The 20114-nt window shown below is 39.7% G+C and overlaps 1 protein-coding gene across 7 annotated transcripts in view; it reads right to left on the reverse strand.

The window, feature by feature from the left end:
* Positions 1 to 20114, reverse strand: part of RNF38 (ring finger protein 38) — a 114044-nt gene that overhangs the window by 58921 nt on the left and 35009 nt on the right. For 4 of the 7 annotated variants that reach the window (XM_082402341.1, XM_082402338.1, XM_082402343.1 and 1 more), the window contains exon 2: positions 11675 to 11745. The exons of 1 other annotated variant lie outside the window; for it this stretch is intronic. In XM_082402341.1, the coding sequence (XP_082258467.1) occupies positions 11675 to 11745 (71 nt within the window). Of the gene's footprint in view, positions 1 to 79; positions 195 to 11674; positions 11746 to 20114 lie in introns of those variants that run through there. 2 more of the 7 variants (XM_082402346.1, XM_082402347.1) reach the window with 2 other exon arrangements.

The following is a 20114-nucleotide window of genomic DNA, read 5'->3' on the forward strand; positions in this document are numbered from 1 at the left end:
AGATGCGCGAGCACACGGCCCTCCCACTTCTCGGGTCTGGGTCGCTCCCACCCCACCCTGCCCCCTCTCCAGAACAAACCTCGCGATCCCAGGGCGCGAGACCGCCAGTCGCTCCGCCCCTTTCCCCCACGGCTGATCGCCGCGCGCTGAGCCCCCTTTGTTTCCACCCGCGGGGGGAGGGGGCGGGGCGGGCTACGTTCGTCCAGGCGCGCGACCCGGACTAGTTCCGGCAACAGAGCCGTCGCGCCGCACCCCTGCGCAGCCCCGCCCCGCCCCCCCGCGCCTGGCGCCCGGAAAGGCTGCCGCTATGCCGGGCCGCGGGCGGGCCGAGTCTACGAGTTCTATGTATTTCTCCCCAAGTGTTCCTGCAAGTCCGTGCGTACCGCCTCCAGAACTCACCCATCAAACAGTAATTGACCTCACTCAAATTCCCAATATAGTATGTATTCATGTGGCCCAAACGTTAGGAATTTTTATTGACGTAGAGAGAGGTGATTTGGCCACGGTGTCTTTGGCCAACGTGTCTCAATGGAGAGGCAGGTTCAAACCCAACTTGTCCTAATGTAAGGCTCAATTAAACAGTTATTCATATTGTGCTGAGGACAGGAAATGAGATAGGTACGAAGACCGAAGCTGGCATGGTGCCTGTCCTAATCACGTTCGAGATCTAAAAGAGGAAGTAAGATCTTCCATAAAAGCGCAATAAATACAAGGACAAAATAGTTTAAATGGTATCGGAGGAAAAGAGGGCAGTCAAGGGGACATTATCGAAGAAGTGGATTTAAAGCAGATAGGAATTATGTCTTCAAGGATGGTGATCATATTTCAGTCCAATCATCAAAAAACCCAGGTTCTGGTTCTTTTGGCATTACTTAAACCAGTCTCCTTCCTGCTGTGGGCCTCAGCTGCCTTCTGTAGAAAATCAGGGAACCAGACTAAAATGATGTTCCAGGACCCTGTGAACCTCTATGCATTGATATGAATAACACGAAAGGGTAATTATTTGTGAACATCTGTCTCCCATATCACACTGGGCGACCTGTTTTGACTCTGTAACCCTAAGGTCTAAACCTACAGCCTGAAATACAACAGCAGGTGCTTAGCAACTGCTGAATTCAAAGTTCCAGCAATAACATCACAGGTTTTTACAACTCCTGGACAAAGAGAGGTTAGAATGAGATAACAGGCCCCCATGAACAAGTCCCCTCCCCCAGCCCCACGCCCCCATTATGTAGCCCAGTTATCTACCTGACTCTTCTCCCAAAGCCCTCTCTGCTGGTCTTCCAAAGCAGCCAATTTGGAGATGATTACATCTAAACTTTTAAGGGTTTTTTTCCCCCTCATTTCACAGTACAGAGTCATAAATCCCAACCACACCTTTAGGTGCATCCAACGTAATCCACTTCTAACATCTGGATCCCCCACAATACCCCCTTTACTGCTGTGGATTCACCTAGCATTACAGATCTTCCAACAGAATCTCAGCTATACAAGCTTCCTTACATAATACAGACCACCCTGAAACAGCTTTTCTTGTTTACTTGGACATGGGCTATGTAATGAGAGGGGGAAATAGAGACAAAAACTGGGAACAGGGAGGGAAATTACCACTTGGAAGCTGTCCAATCCTAAGAGTCAGGTTCCTCAAGTGCTGAATTTCAGCAGCAAATATCTATTACAGTCCTCCAGGGTTCCTAACCCTTAAGCTTATGTGAATTCCCCCTGGGCTTCAGCCAATCCTCTGTCAGGCACTCTTTGAAAACTCTTCTCAAATGGCTGAGATCTTAGTTAACTGGGATCTGAAGGCTTCACTAAGAAGTCTGTCTACATGTAAACAATGCTCCCACACCTCAAGGTTGAATAGTTGGAAATTTGTACTGCAATTTCTTTTCTAATTGATTTTCTTAACCAGAAAATCTGGGACCCTGCTAATAAACACCTGATGAGTGGGTTATGTTTTAAGGTGGGCCACTGACCACCTAATGTGGCAGGAAGTAAATTATACCAGAGCAGTGGCTCAACCCCAGTCCACCTAAAATTCTACTTGGTGTCAGTCCAAAAAGGTGGGAAGCCTTGTTGGAGAGGTGTCCAATGGATCTTTCTGCAATGATGGAAATGTTCAACATCTGCAGCATCCAAAGGGTAGCCATTAGCTACATACATATAGCTACTGAGTGAGCACCTGAAATGGGGCTAGTGCAACTAATGCATTAACCAGGATTGTTTAAATAGTCACATGTGGCTAGGGGACAGTACAGCACTTGTGCGAAAAGTAGTTGCTTGTAGCAAGAACTTTTGAGAATTCTGACTCCAAGACTGCCCTTTAAAATTCGTTTTCATAACAGAAATGAAAACTGTGAATGCCTACTAAAAACTTCTTCCTGGGGTACCTAAGTCATTTAAGTCCCCTCAACTTCTAAAATAAAAATATACCAATATGTTGCTTACCAAACAGGAAGATACTGCAGTTCCTTCAAATGTATCTGGTCACTGGGATTGTCTACCCTGGTGCCCTACCAGTCTAACACATGGGAATGACAGCTGAGATTTTTTATTGGGCAGCATGGGATCCAGAGATAAATTAGGTGGTATTGATATCTTTACAATATTGAATCTTCAATCTGTAAGTAAGATGAACCCTTCTATTTACCCAAGTTGTTGATTTTTTCAATAATGCTTCACAGTTTTCTGTAGAGGTCTTGCACATTTGTTCTAGGGTCTATTCTAGGTTTTATATATAATTATTAATTATAATAGTTTTGTTAATTTTTTTTCAGTTTTCTACGTATACAGTCCTGTTGGCAGAAAATGACTCTTCAATTTCTTTCTTTCCAACGTGTTTTCCTCTTGTCTGCACTTGCTAGGACCTCCAGTACAATGCTAAATAGATACAGTGAGAGCATGCATCTTCGTCTTATTCCAAAACTGGAAAGCTTCCAACATTTCACCATTAAGTATGGTGTTGGCCGTAGGTTTTTTGTAGATTCCTTTAGCAAATCAAGGGAGTTCTTTTTTATTTCAAATTTGTTAAAAGTTTATCATAAAATGGATATTTAATTTCATCAAAATTTTCTGTATATGAGATAATCATGGATTTTCTGTTACTGGGTTTACCTTGATTGTTTTTTGGAGGTTAAACCAATTTTACATTCCTAATAAAATCATGTCATATTGCACTACTCTTTTTATATATTGTTGGATTTGGTTTGCTTTTTACATCTGTGTTCTTAAGTGAGATTAGCTATTATTTTCCATTTTTTGTAATGTCCTTATCAAGTTTTGTTACAGATATTATGCTAGCCTCAGAAAATGAATCACAGAGTATTCTCTTTTTCTATTCTCTACAAGAGTTTCTGTAAGATTGGTGTTATGCCTCCTTTAAATGTTTGGTAGAATTTGCTGGTTAGCTATCTGAACTTGGAATTAGATTTCTTTAGTAGTTATGGATTTCTTGTCAGATTTTCTGTCTTTTCCTTATTTCTTTTTTATTTTATTATTTTTTTTATTTTTTATTTTTTTTGGCCGCACCGAGCAGCATGCGAGATCTTAGTTCCCCGACAAGGGATCGAACCCATGCCCCCTGCATTGGAAGCATGGAGTCTTAACGAACTAGACCACCAGGGAAGTCCCTTTTCCTTATTCCTAACAAAAGAAAAACAATTATAATCTTAGGACATATATAAGGAAGATCTCATTCTGAAACTCACAGGCAACAAGAGAAAAAAATAGATAAATTGGATTACTTCAAAATGAAAACATCAGTGCAACAGAGTGAAAAGGCAACCTATGGAACAGGAGAAAATATTTGCAAATCATGTCTGATAAGAGGTTAATATCCAGAATATATGAAGAACTACAACCAAACAAAATCCAAAACCTGATTATAAAATGGGTAAAGCACTGAAATAGACACTTCTCCAAAGACGAACAAATGTCCAGTAAGCACATGAAAATATGTTCAACATCACTAGTCAGGAGGGAAATACAAATCAAAACCACAATGAGTTACTACCTCACACTCATTAGGATGGCTACTATTAAACAAAACAAGTAAAAACAGAAAACGACAAGTGGTGACAAGGATGTGGAAAAACTGGAATCCTTGCGCACTCCTGATGGGAATGTAAAATGGTGCAGTCACTTTGGAAAACAAAATAGTGGTTCCTCAAAACATTAAAAATAGAAAAAAAAAAAAGAAAGAAAGAAATGATCTAGCAATTCCACTTCTAGGCATATACCCAAAAGAGTTGAAAGCAGGGTCTAAAAGAGATATTTGTGCACCTATGTTCCAGCAGCATTATTCACAATAGCCAAAACATGGAAGCAACCCAAGTGGTCATCCATGGATGAATAAACAAAATGTATTATACACATACAATGGAATATTATTCAGCCTTTAAAAGGAAGGAAGTTCTGAGGCATGCTACAACATGGATGAACTTTGACAACATTATGCTAAGTCAGTCACAAAAAGACTTCACTTGTATGAGGTACATAGAGCACTCAAATTCAGAGACAGAAATTAGAAGGGCGACTGCCAAGGGTTGGGGGGAGAAGAGAATGAATTATTGTTTAACGGATATAGTTTGCATTTTGCAACATAAAAGAGTTCTACAGATTGGCTGTACGATGTGAATGTACTTATTAACACTACTGAACTGTACACCTAAAAATGGTTAAGATGGTACATTTTATATTGCAGATTTTACCACAATTTTTAAAAATTCTTATCACAACAGGAAAAGGGATATTTAAAAAAATATAACATCACTCTTTGCTTAAAACCTTCCAAAGGCTTCCATAATACACAGAATTGAAACTTCTTCCCTGGCTTACCAAGATCCACTTGATCTAGTCTGTGCCTACCCCTTCAACCTCATCTCATACCACCACTTCCTCCCTCATCCACCTTGCTTGGGCACATCAGCTTTCCTTCTGTTTGTTTCAATTTCTAGCCTTATGGCCTTTGCACTAGCTGTTTCCTCTCCCTAGCATGTTCTCCTATGGCCCAGATTTTCTCGATTTGTTCTTTTCCATCTGTCAGATCTTAGCTTGTCACCTTCTTAAAGGCCTTCCCTAACACCTAATCTAGAGTAGCCAACTGCCCAATTACTTGCACAGTGCTTAAGAGTATCTGATTATTTACTGGTTTACATATACAGTTCATTTTCTGTCCCATCCACAAAAAATAAGCACCCAAAGAACAAGGACCTTCTTTGTCAGTCTTTTCACCATGGTAACCTGGTGACTCAATTATCCCTGGCACATAGTAGGCACTTACAAGTATTTGCTGAATGAATAAATGCACAATTTTTAAAAAATGACCTAAAGCTCCACAATTAAAGACAAGTTAAATAAATTACCATGAACCCTTATGGTGGAACATTATGTAGACATTTTAACTGATGTTTCATGTATATATAATGTGCAGATTATATTTTTCAAGATGGCCATGAAACGTTCTCCCATCCTTCATTCTCTTCTTATTATGTAGACATTCCTCCCCAGTGGTAGGATTGATGCTCCCTCCTCTTGAATTTGGGCAGGCCTGTAACTATGGTGGAAGTGAAGCTTTGTGACTTCTGAAGTTAGGTCATAAAAGGCCATACAGCACCTGTGTGGTCCTCTTGGGACAGTCACTCTTAGAATCAAAGCTACCATACTGTGAGGAAGCCCATGCTACATATAGGTGCTCAGGCTGAGGGCCCCAGTTGAAGTCCCAGCTGACAACCAGCATCAACCATCAGACATGTGAGTGAAGACATCGAGATGACTCCAACCTTAGCCACCATCTGACTGCAACTGCATGAGAAATTCCAAGCAAGAGCCCACCTAGCTGAGCACAGGAAACCCCAGAACCATGAAAGATACTAAAAGATATGCTTTGCACCACTGAGTTTTAGGATAATTAATTACACAGCCATAGATAATCAGTGCTTTAGTTTTAACCATCCAGAGAATGCAAAGAAAAATTTGAAGAAAAAAATGTATGTTAAGAGTGTTATCTATTGAAAGATGGTACGGTTACTTATGACATATTCTATTTCCCCACATTTCCCTAATGGAACACATGTAACGATATAATACGAGGCATATGGACTTCCCTGGTGGTCCAGTGGTTAAGAATCCACCTGCCAATGCAGGGGACAGAGGTTTGAGCCCTGGTCCGGGAAGATCCCACATGCCGCAGAGCAACTAAGCCTGTGTGCCACAACTACTGAGCCTGCGCTCTAGAGCCCGTGAGCCACAACTACTGCAGCCCTCGTGCCTAGAGGCTGTGCTCCACGACAAAGAGAAGCCACCGCAATGAGAAGCACGACGAAGAGTAGCCCCCGCTCACCGCAACTAGAGAAAGCCCACGCGCAGCAACGAAGACCCAAGGCAGCAAGCAAGCAAGCAATAAATAAATAAATAAATAAAATAATAATAATATGAGGCATAGGGAGATTTTTTAAGCACAAGGGGCAAGAACAATAAAAGGACCTTTAACTGACATTTTTTAACTGACCAGAGAAGATTTAGGAATGGCCAATAAACATATAAAAAGATACTCAGCATAGTTAGTCACTAGAGAAATGCAAATTAAAACCGCAATAAGATGCCACTTCACACTCATTACAGTGGCTATAATTTAAAAGACAACTAGGGGCTTCCCTGGTGGCGCAGTGGTTAAGAATCCACTGGCTAAAAAAAAAAAAAAGAATCCACTGGCTAATGCAGGGGACACGGGTTCGAGCCCTGGTCCGGAAAGATCCCACATGCCGTGGAGCAACTAAGCCCGTGCGCCACAACTACTGAGCCTGCACTCTAGAGCCCGCAAGCCACAACTACTGAGCCCGTGTGCCACAACTACTGAAGCCCGTGTGCCTAGAGCCCGTGCTCTGCAACAAGAGAAGCCACCGCAATGAGAAGCCCGTGCACCGCAACGAAGAGTAGCCCCCGCTTGCTCCAACTAGAGAAAGCTGCACACAGCAACAAAGAGCCAAAGCAGCAATCAATCAATCAGTCAATCTATAAAAGACAACCAGGAAAAAAGTATTGGCATGTATGTGAAGAAATTGGAACCCTCAAGCATTTGTTGGAATGCAAAATGGTGCAGCCACTTTGGAAAAGTTTGGCAGATCCTCAAAGTGTTAAAATCATGTGAAAACAAAAACATACTCACAGGCAAATGTTCACAGCAGTGTTATTCACAATAACCAAAGCATGCAAACAAATATCCACTAACTGGGGAATTGATAAACAAAATGTGCTAGATCCACACAATGGAATATTATTCACCCATAAAAAGGAATGAAGTACTGATTTATGCTACAACATAGACAAACCCATGAAATCATCATGCTAAGTGAGAGAAGCCAGACACAAAAGGCCACATATTGTGTGATTAGAACAGGCAAATCCATAGAGACAGAAAGATTAGTGGTTGCCTGGAGCTGGTGGGAAGGAATAATGGGGAGTGATTGTTAATGGGTATAGGTTTTTTGGGGGGTGGTGGTGATAAGTGTTCTAAAATTAGATAGTAGAGATAGATAAACAATTCCTTGAATATACTAAAAACCACTGTTTGCAAAGATGAAAAATATTTTACACAAATATAATTTTTAAAAATCTGGTTAATACTAAAATTCCAATTGCTGTTACTTCTGGGGAGAGGGATTGAAGGTAGTGCTGCATATCTTTTTACAATCAACATGTAATTTTTTAAAAAACTAAAAACTTAAAAGATTAAGACAAAAGGAAGTATATAGTCATGGAAGAAAAACCAGTAGCACATTTCCCATCTTTCTGAAAGCAGTCTGTGTGGGAATACCTGTACACAAATTGGATTGGTACCGTCTTCCATGACAAAGGGCCTGAAGGCTAGCAAAAGGAAGTTTTGTCCAGAAAAGACTTCTGCTCTGAGTAGCCATTCACATGCAGTTTAGAAAGAACTCTCCATTTCCCTCTCTCAAATGGCCAGCCTTCCCAGAAGTATTACCAGGCCACTATGGAAGAGTGTACCATTGAGGCTACAAATTAATTCATCTCACCTGAAGGAATAGTCTCCTTTTACCAAATTGTTCAATGTTTTATCTCATTCTCAGGACAGACCTAATCCCCCATGTCAAGCTTGTTCTCACTGTGAAGATGACTACTTAATAATCCCAAGGTGACATTAGCTGATTTAGGTTAACTTCAATATCTAAGTGAAACATAAATATGCTATCACAATCACATTTTTGTGTTATTCTTTATACTTTTAAACTGCTTCTACATAACCATCACATTTGATCAGTGCAATACAGCAATATACAATGTGAGGTTTCTTATAAAGAAGCACAGATTTCTGAGTATGAATCAGGGCAGGGGTGTCAGGTTAGAGAAGCCTGGAGTAACAAATAGTCATGAATCACAATGGAGGCCAAAAGGAGCTGGTCAAGAAAAAACTGACAGGCAAAGATTACCTGCCAAGTGACTTGGTTCACTGTGATTCTCCAGGGCCTTCTCCACTTGAAGATATTTTCTCCTGAGCATGTCAGAGTGGAGTGGGTAAAGCTACATTAGGAACAGATTTCTTCAGATGGTCAAGTACAGACTCTGAATTAGGTAGCTTGTGTTTGAATCCCAGTTTTACTAACTGGGTAACCTTGGGGAAACTACTTAATCTATGTCTCACATTCCTCACCTACAAATGGGGATAAAACAACCCCTATTTCAAAGGGTGTTTAGAAGGTAATCTTCTCCCAATACTCCTATATCCCTTACCTGATTTATTATTCTTCATAACACAAATGAACTAACAGTATCTTTATTTATGTCTTGCCATCTCCCTAACCCACTTACAGAGAGCAAGCTCCATAAGAGTAAAGATTCCTGTCTGTTTTGTTCAATACACTGTCCCCAGTGCCTAGAACAATGCTTAGCTCATAGTAGGTACTCAAATATTGATATATAATAAGTAAGTGTTTGCTACCTGGAAATTATGGGGTATGACATTGTGAATGAATATAAAATATTGCTGGAGGGCTTTGTGTGAATTGCTATGCCCAATATAAACTGAACATGAGAGTATGTAACTCACAGTAGTTAACAGTAAACCTCAGAGCTGGAAACAGCTCCTTCCGGCACTGTAAGTTACAAGCCAATGTATAGCAGCAGAGAAACTTAAGTTGGAAAACAAGCCAAACCATGGAATTTGGGGGCTTGCCACCACTTCCAAGGTTGTAGAATGGAGGTCCGACAAATGGACTGGCCCTTTTTCTCCTTGGTTCCACTCACATCACACATGAATTAGTTAAAATTCAGACAACGTTTAAGAAAAATCAACTTTTGTTCCCAAATCTGAGAAATGGACCATGCCTGAAAGCTAAGTGAGGATAATAAGCAAAGCATCAATATGTGTTTTGACGATGTGCTCAGAATAGCTAGACAATTACTTTACATGGCTTGTATCAGGGATAGAAGATGTGATCTAGCTGCAGCACTCCAGGGTGACTCCTGAACAAGTCTCTTCTCCCACTGGGGTCACAGCTTGCAAGTTTATTTTAAAAAGAGGGTTGAATTAGCTGTACTCTATAATCCCTTCAATTCTCAGAGAGAGAGAGAGAGAGAGAACACACATACCTATCCAAGTGGCATATATCAGGCAGCAGGTTTTGTTGTTGCTTTTGCAAAACCAATACCCATTTATTATAGAAAGAAAGAAGTCAGAAGCTGCTACAAACACAGAAATCTGATTCTTGTCCTATCCACCACTCTCCTCCCCAGAATGATGTCTAATAATCCTATTCAAAGCTGCAATCCGTAACATCCAACTCTTGGTGATCTTCATCCCACTTATTCTGCTGTACGTTTCTTTAATCCATTGTGCTTATTGTAGCATACTATATAACTTACGTGTTATGTTTATTTTTATTGTCTGCCTCCCCCAGTTAGACTGCACACTCATGAAAAAACAGCAATCTTTGTTTTGTATCCTGATATATTCCCTAAGTGCCAAGAAACATAGCTGCCTATCAACAAATATTATTTGCTGACTGAATCAGTTCAATCAATTATAAATATAGTCAAGAGACCCTAATCCATTCTCTCCACTTCCCTCTGGGAAACCATCATAAATATATGAATGGTAGGCAGGAGAGGAGAGCAGTTTCTGACAGTTCTTTGATCTGCTGATGAAGTGACAAAAATCCCTAAAATTTCTCTTCCCTCCCCCCATGTATTTCAGGAAAGATCCTATCCTAAAAGCACAAAATCAGTCATACAAAGATTCAGAAATTAGGAGGAAAACCCTTTTAAAGTAGATAAAAAGTATCTGGCAGAAATGGACAGAAATCTCATCTCTAGACTCTAAACCTGGAGACAGAACAGAGAATAGTCTGGCTTCTCCACTGTAAATGAACAATGGATAGAGGCATATTATACCCAGCTGCGGAAAGAAATTTTAACCCCCAAACATCTTTACAATGATGTAACACAATTCTTTGTAATATTACTGACCGAAAGTGATTTTGCCTTTTCTATCAGTCTTATTTTCAAATGCTCGTCTAAAATCTGTGGTATACTGAATTTTAGGGAGCTAACTATATAGTTCAGAAGTCTTTTTCAGTGGCTTGTTTCTAAAAGAAGTTAAAAGTTAAACCCATGCCTCTGGATTACTATCATAATAAGAGAGAATCTGGAATACTAAAAGCATACCACTCTCTCTGTAAACAGACTGAAATCTGACTGAGCAAAGCTCACAAAGACAGAGAGATCAACACACAGAACAAAAAGGCCATTTGGAAAATCCCAATGATCAACCAACATCTTGATCGAGCTCCAACAGGATGAGGGAGGAGGATCTTGATTACAACAGCACAGAAAAACAGCACTTGGATTGGTCTGCCTGGGGAAACTACCAGGGGAGTGATACATTCCTGCATACAAGACACAGGAAGTGGGAGGGAGACCACTGGAAACTGATGATGGAAAAGACTAAATTTAAGCCCATCCAATATCAGCAGCCAGAGGTTCCAAACACCAAGCCCACATTAGTATCTACTTCAAGGGCTGGGCCATCAAGGGTGCTGATGAGTACTGGAAAGCCCCCAAAGACCAGTTTCTTTAGAGATAAAAAGAACACAAGCAAAATACCAAAAGTCTGGGCCTGATTTAAAAAATAAAAAAGGCCCAAAGCAGGCTTCTTTTGCATGAATCAGACAGGTTCCACCGTCATTCCTCAACATTTAAATTGGGCTTTGGAAACAGAGCCAAAAAAAAAAAAAAGAAGTAAGCATGAGAATAAGCCATAATACAATCAACTACAAAACAAACCAAATTGTAATGTCTGAGATATTCCAAATTGGAAACAGATACAAATTGCTGAAATAGTTATCAGCTTTGGGAGCACCTGTTCGTATATTAAGATAATCCATCCAGGCTGTGCAGGAAAAGAAGTGCAGTGACAGAGACAGGAACGGGGGTAAGGAAATGGGTTATCAGTAGTCCAGCCCACCTCCTGGGAATTATCTGCAAGTTTTCTGGAGCAGTCTAGTGAGCTGGCACACAAACCAGCAAGGCTCTCTGCATCTCAACATTGTGCCCCCCAAGTCACACTCTTCTGCCCCTACGACCAGAGTTATGCAAGTGAATCCAGTGATATAAGGGCAGCATGCATTTTCACCATTGTAGACATCAACACGGACCTCACCTTGTCACTGTCATCATGACAAATGTGGTCGTGATGGATGGACTGGCACTGAAAAGAAGCACCAACACTACCTACAAGAGAAAGGGAGGAAAAGTTAAGATGCAATAATTCCTTACATTTAAACTGCTTTACCAATTAAAAGTGCCTTTATATCCATCACCCCATCTAATCCTCAACAATACTCGGAAATAGGCAGGATAGGGATTGTTATTCGTGCAGTTTGAGCAAAACAAAACACAGACAGGCTGACTTGCACAAAGGAGCAGTCAGTGAAGTGACAGGTCTGAAACCAGAACCCCATTATTCAAACCCCTAATTCACCACTTTCTACTACACTGAGTGGTTAGTTTTCAGAGTAAGGCCACCTAAATAAGCACAACAGCCTTCAATAGGCAAACTTCTATTTAGAAAAAAGTATACTGCTTTTCAGACTACACATACTTTCTTTGAGAAAAAAATTGACCCTATAAATTTTCAGCATACAAATAACACAATCTAATACACAATCGTAAGATTATAAATATGTTTTTATTACTTTAAAAAGTACACATTTTTAATATACGCAACCATTTGTTAATTTGAAGAACTATCTCCTAATAACTGCTCTATGACAACAGTGACATTTCTAACCAATAGGAAAACAAATGACATTAAAAAAATAATCTTGGAGTAAGAAAAACCTTCTGAAAGATGATAATACTAAAACAAGAAGGCATAAATGAAAAAAAATCAGCATGCATGACTGTGGACCAAAGATGAGCAAAACCCGTTCTCCCTATGTATGAGAATTCAACCTCGGGTTAATCCCTGTTAACCTGATTAAACAGCATGCCACCTATGTTACCTGGCAACATTTCTTACGACAGAAATTACCAAATTAGTAAATTGTATCTGGACTGGAAGTACAATAGCCACTTAGTAGGAAGCCACGTTCTTGAACTTCTCTGAGTATTATGACATGTTACCTAATTAGGCATGTCCTGGCAAAAGACCCTGGAAACTATGCCCACGGAGTTCTCTGCACCACACAATGTGAATCTCATCTCTTTGAACCTAAGCTGTGAGAAGAGTACTTCAGACCTAAGCTGTGAGAAGAGCACTTCAGAAAGAATGAACTGCTGCGAGGACTCCCACTGTCTTACTGATAAGTTATAGCTTCTGTCCTATATCCTTTTGAATAAATGTTGCCAAGTGAGACCTACGGTGGTTTTACCAGTCTGAATGTGCAAATGTTTAGTTGAACCTAAGAAAACATCCCCCTGTCACTCCTGTGGACGTTACACTAACAAATAAAATTATAAAATTTACAATGCCATCAATTCAGATGTCCAATTATTCTATATGCTTGAGAAAGAATGCTGCCAACTAAACTTTGACACATTTTCTTAATAATAAAAATTTTTGTTTTACACTTATTGAAATAACTCTTTTAGACTTTAAAGGTAGATTTTTATCATATATTACTCTTATGCATTCATAAAAAGAAAATAAGAAAATAATTGGCAATAACAGAGAAAATTATTAAAAACTACAAAGGATAAAAAGTCCTAGGGGAATTCCCTGCAGGTCCAGTAGTTAGGACTCGGCGCTTTCTTTCACTGCCGGGAACCCAGGTTCAATCCCTGGTCAGTGAACTAAGATCCTACAAGCCTTGCAGCGCGGCCAAAAAAAAAAAAACAGTCCTTACTAGATAACTTTACCAGATAATTTCTTCAAATATACAGAATCAATAATCCCAGTGACAGTGACTATTCCTAACTTCCCAATATAAACTGTTGTTTCCCAACTCATTTTATATGACATTGATTATAAAATATAAAAAGGATCAAAATAAGAAAACAACCTCACTGAAACACAGGAATAAAAATACTAAATAAAGTTGTAACATACAGTATATATGTGTGTGTGTGTGTGTGTGTATATATATATAGATATAGATATAGATATAGCATACTGACAGCATATGTAATATAGTGTGTCACTATAATCTACTCAGCCTGATTCCTTAACTAATTCAATAAAAGAAAATTTATCAACAAAGTATTAGCATAAAAAAACAATTTTAAAAAGTCTGATCACATCAAAAGATCTTTCTAATTTCTATTTCTCGGAAATATTAATAAGCTTAACAAGTTTTTGCCACTGGATGACAATTCTGGGAAGGATGAGATGGGGGAAGGTACAGTTGCCAAAAAGTTACAATTATGGATAAGAATAATATAAACCATAGAGTTCCCACTGGTACTGATAACAGTTAACATCATTTCACATATTCAACAACCATAATTTGGAAGAAAGAATATATATACGACAATGTTCCCAAATACTAAAATCTCCTGGGATAGTAGAATGACAAATCTAATCACAACATAAACTATTCTGTCAAAAATTCGGTAGATGAGGGCTTCCCTGGTGGCGCAGTGGTTAAGAATCCGCCTGCCAATGCAGAGGACATGGGTTCGAGCCCTCGTCCGGGAAGATCCCACATGCCACGAAGCATCTAAGTTCATGTGCCACAACTACTAAGCCTGCGCTCTAGAGCCTGGGAGCCACAACTACTGAGCCCACGTGCCACAACTACTGAAGCCTGCGCACCTACAGCCCGTGCTCCACAACAAGACAAGCCACCGCAATGAGAAGCCCACGCACCGCAACGAAGAGTAGCCCCCGCTGGCCGCAACTAGAGAAAGCCCGCGTGCAGCAACAAAGACCCAACACAGCCAAAAATAAAAATAAAATAATTTTTTTAAAAATCTGAATTATTAAAAAAAAATTCAGTAGATGAGTTTCAAGGAGTTAGTAAAAATTATACTTTCAGTCTCCTATTAGTCTAATATCATGTAATACTAAAGTTAGACTGGTGAAAAGAACCCTAAGAACTGATGATTATAAGCATACATTTAGATACCTTTCAAAAAGGTACCAAAACAGACATTTATCTTACTCTTATGCAAAACCGCTGTATTTAACGTACCATGTTATGTGTGTTTCTCTTGGACACAGTCTAAGAAAAATGAAACTTTGTTAGAAATAGTTCACATAATACCATCTAATAACTATGAGGGAGACCACCATTTGGGACCATTGTCAAAAACTTGGACTCCATGAAGTTGGAAAGATGAAGGTTGAGATACATTATTTAGCAACTTAAAAATCTCTTCCAAAAGAGAGTATTAAAAATAAATGAATAGACATCCACATACAAAAAAAAAGAACCTAGACACTAACCATACACCTTTCACAAAAATTAACTCAAAATGGATCATAGACCTAAATGTAAAACACAAAACTATAAAACTTCTAGAAGATAACAGGAAAAAATCTAAGTGTCCTTGGCTTGACACCAAAGCATAATCCATCAAGAAAAAAATGGTAAAATGGACTTCAATAAAATTAAAAACTTCTGCTCTGTGAAAGACACTTAAGAAAATGAAAAGACAATGCCACAGGCTGCTAGAAAGTATCTGCAAAATGCGTATCTAATAAAGGACTGATACCCAAAAGTATTCAAAGAACTCTTAAAATTCAACAGTAATGGGAATTCCCTGGTGGTCCAGTGGTTAGGACTCGGTGCTTTCATAACGGGGCCCTGGTTTGATCCCTTGGGGAACTAAGATCCCACAAGCTGCGCAGCCAAAAAAAAAAAAAAAAAAAACCGAAAAACAAAAAACTCAACAGGAAGAAAATAGAACCCAATTTTTAAATGGGCAAGGTTTCTCTCTTTGATTTTTTCCCCTGAATATCAGAATTCACTCCTTTGCCACAAAGGGAAGGGCCCTTTGCTGGAAAACAATGCAGAAGCATCCCAGAGGCAAATGAAAGCACAAAAGCACCAGTTTCCCTCTCCAGCTGTCCCTGCCCCATAAGAAAAAGAATGTAGACAGATCACTCAAACTGAACTCCTGAAGAATAAAATACAGATTGTAAGCAACTTTGGATAGCTAGTCAGGGAAAGAAGCACACAGAGGCAAAAGAAGAAACCTTCTATACTAAAATAAAGGAGGCAATTTTTGAAAATTGAAAGAATCTAGCCAAACATACATTAAATGACAGTGTTTACCACGAGTTTTCTGATGTTTTCAAATGCATTTTATAAAGTTATTATTCCTGCTCAAGAACCTACCCTGGCACTCCACTACTCAAGGCATAAAGTCCATGTCTGAATCCTCCACTCCCCATGAGAAATGTGGCAGGATGCTTCCACGCAGACGAGGCTTGTTCCTCCACCTGGTGAGCACTCAGTGCTCTCCTCACACCAGCATGACAGTTCTCTCTCTAGGTTCTTAACCAAGACTTACATGGGAATAAAATTTTATCTTTATTTTCATTAACTTGAAACTAAATGTAAAAAATCTACTCTATTATGAATATAACAATAAACCACATTAGGATTGACAGTACCTGTGATTTTGTCTCTAATAAAAACCACATATATTTTCATATAATACAGTTGCTGGAGGTATATTGCAATATCATTTACACTTATCATTACTTTAAATTTACAATAGCTATTAGGCCCACTGCTAGAATGTGTTATTTAATACATTAAATATAATAACAAATATATTTTTATCACAAATTAGTTTTTAATATTTTGATAACTACATTCCAGTATGATTGGTTTTCTTTGTAATCTCATGTATTTTATTTTATGCAGTTACAAGTATTCTCCTGGGAAGGGGCCTAAAAACTTCATCTGATTACCAAAGGAGTCCATGACACACCCAAAACAGTTACAAACCCCCAAAATGGTTAGCAGAAAGTGCTGGGACCAGAGGGAGAACCAGATCAGGAGTGTTATAAGGGAAAATAGATGTGCAACATCTTGGGAAGAGTCAGACAAGTATGTGAAATCGAGGGAAGAGAAGAGAAGTGAGGGCTCAAGTCGGGGTATGAAGCCCATAGTTTAGAACTAGGAAACACAAAGACGTCGAGGTTGAAACAGTGGCGGCAAGTGGAGAAGTTTCCGAGCAACTGCCAAGAATATCAGATAGTGTTTTAAGTCCACAGGGGTAAAGGTAGTGAGGTAAAGCAGAGACATTATTTGTCATGTTCCCGGAGACCACGATACTGCAAAATCTAATGGTCAATTCTGAATCCTCACCTTTCTTGATCTACTGGCAGCATTTGACCCAGCTGACCCTACTCTCCTTCGTGAAACCCTTTTCGTCACTTGGCCTCACAGAAGTTTCCTACATCACTGACTGCCACTCAGTCCCATTTGCTGGATTCTCATCTTCCCATTATAAAGGTTGGAATGTCCCGAGGATCAATCTTCAGACTTCTCTTTTCTATCTATATTCACTCCTTTAGTGATTCCAACTAGTCCCGTGGCTGATGACACCAAAATCTTTATTTCCAAGCTCTGACTCTCCCACCTCCCACCCCAAGGAAACCCAGATTTCTATATTCTGCTACCTATTCGAAATCACTTAGATATCTAAACAGCATCTCAAACATAACATGTCCAAAACTGAGCTCTTGATCTTCTCCTCTAAACCTGCCTCCAGTTTCAGTAAATGGCAGAACTATTCACCAGCTGCTCTGGCCAAAACCCTTGGCATCTTCCTCAACTCCTCTCTTTAATTCACATCCCACATTTGATGAGTTGGCAAATCCTGTTGGTCCCACTTCAAAAATATGCCTGAAATATAACTACTCAGCATCATCCACCGCGGCTACCCAAGCCAAAGCCTGGACTAATGCAATGGTTTCCTGACTGGTCTTAGTTCCACTCTTTCCCCATGAACTTTCCCTACCTCCTCCCCAGTCTATTTTCCACATAGTAGCACGAATGACCCTTTTCAAGGTTCAGATAGATCATGTCACTCCTCCTTTGAGAACCTTGTTCCGTCTCTCACTCAAAATAAAATCCAAAGTCCTTACTCCTTGGTCTACGAGGTCTCACATGACCTGGGTATCCTAGACCTTTCTGATCATGTCTCCTACCTCTTCTTCTTTCCTAAAAGGGAACTAAAACACAATAAACACACCTGTAGCAAATTATCATGCTATTATGTTATATCCTTAAAACACTGTCAAACAACACCATTTCTTTATATGCAGTAATAAGGCCTCTTAGTGCCAGGCCCATCTAGAACTCACACCCTCTTTGTTGACATGCAGCATGGTTTTCCAAATGTCATGTTCTCTCAAGGATAATTGGAATGTATCAATAACTGAAACTCTTCTGCACATTGCTTTGAAGAAAAAAAATGTACTGAGTTTGTGAAACATTAACATATAATCTTCTTAGATAAACATCAGCAGAAAACCATTGTTGAGATATATGCATATTCCTCGAAATCTGGGTATAAAAAATGAGGGGCATTAAACCACAAAACTGAACTGCAGAGACTTGGGCAAAGTGTGCACATCTCTTTAAAAGTGGTTAGGCTCTTGAAGTTGTCATGAAAATGTGGCATTTTGAGCACTCTTAGAATTATTCCTCAATGTGCACATGTAAGATGGGGGTTTGCATTGTAATAGTACTGGGTTAATCTAGAAGTATGAAGTGAGCCCCTCTCAAGCATTTCCTAGACTCATTTTTGGTTTTGTTTGTTTTTTTTGGCCGCACCATGCAGCTTGCAGGATCTTGGTTTCCTGACCAGGCATTGAACCCAGGCCCTTGGCAGTGAGAGCGTGGAGTCCTAACCACTGGACGCCAGGAAATTCCCAAAGATTTGAGGGTTTAAAAGTAAAGGTTTTGAGCTACAAAAGTGGACAATGGGGAGAGCAACAGCACCAACCTAAGCACCACATGCTTTCTGACACCTGTTCTACAGGACCAAAAGCAGCGGCTCCCACTGGCCAAACTTTTACCAGTTTAAGCATTAAAAACAACAACAACAACAAGAAAAGACTGTAGCTAACCAAAACACATCATATCAATGAAAATCTGGGAGTCCCTTAATAGCAACTTTTAAAAAATCATGCATTTATCCTAACTTTTAGAGTAACTGAATAGCCCTAGTTCTACATTGCAGAAGAATGCCAGCTAATAGATACAGAAGGAATTTCAGAATTAGAAAACATCATTTTGCAAGCCCCATAAAACTGTTGATTCAGGCAAGGGTCACCAAGTAGGCTAAAGTCATTAAGTGCATGGCTGATGGGGGTTTGTAAAGTGCCAAAGTAACGCGACCCACGTTATCTATAGTTGCAGGGAGAACCTAACTACACTGTAAAGAGACCTAATCCCGTCACCTTAATCCAATGGCCAATCTTATCATCATTAACAGTGGGCCAACCAGATGTGACTTCTGATGTGATACACTGTGAAATTCAGACATAAGCTCTATTTGGCATCCAAGCAAAAAATACTTTCCTTGGCTCTATCGAACTATTGGATATAATTGGCAGTTTACAGGAAATACAAGGGATAGACATCACAGGAAGCAATCAGCTCATCCAAAAGTTGGTTCTGCAGAATTTCTCAATAAGTCGGTGTTATTATTATTATAAAAGGAAAAAGAAAAGATAGGAACTGTGCTAGATTAAAAGAAATTAAAGGAAATAGATACAATGTGCATACCAGATTGCATATTAGTTTAAATAAACTAGTTAAAAAGGATATTTGGGAGAGAATTGGAAAAATCTGAACATGGTAAAATTAGATGAGATGAAAACTTACTGAAATAAAATGTTAACTTAAAAAAAAGCGGAGCTTCCCTGGTGGTGCAGTGGTTAAGCATCCACCTGCCAATGCAGGGGACATGGGTTCGAGCCCTGGTCCAGGAAGATCCCACATGCCACGGAGCAACTAAGCCTGTGTGCCACAACTACTGAGCCTGCGAGCCACAACTACTGAGCCCGCGTGCCACAACTACTGAAGCCCGCGCACCTAGAGCCCGTGCTCCGCAACAAGAGAAGCCACCGCAAGGAGAAGCCCGTGCACCACAACGAAGAGCAGCCCCCACTTGCCGCAACTAGAGAAAGCCCGCGCACAGCAATGAAGACCCAACGCAGCCAAAAAGAAAATAAAAATAAATAAATAAATAAATTTATTTTAAAAATAAATAAATAAAATAAAATAAGATTAAAAAAAGTGGAGTAGAGAATATGAATACTATGCTTTCATGATGGTTAAATAAATACGTATATGTGTACACAGATATACAAAGGAAACGTTCAGAAGAATATACACCATGATACTAACAATGGTAATCCCTGGGTGACAGGAGGAAATTTTTTTCTTATTTTTTGCTCATCTATATTTTCTGATTTTCCATGATGCCCATTAAAAAAAGGGCCTAGCTCCAAGGCTAGCTCCCAGTATCCCTAGGAATACTAGACCAAACAGGACAAACAAACTCAAGAAAAAAGACTCAAAAAAAAAAAAAGCAAGAAAGAAAAGAGGGAATTCCCTGGCAGTCTAGTGGTTAGGGCTCCTAGCTTCTACTGCAGGTGGGGCACAGGTTCGATCTCCGGTTGGGGAACT

The sequence above is a fragment of the Balaenoptera borealis genome (genome assembly GCF_965194805.1).
Source record: "Balaenoptera borealis genome assembly, chromosome: 8".
NCBI classification, from domain to species: Eukaryota; Metazoa; Chordata; class Mammalia; order Artiodactyla; family Balaenopteridae; genus Balaenoptera; species Balaenoptera borealis.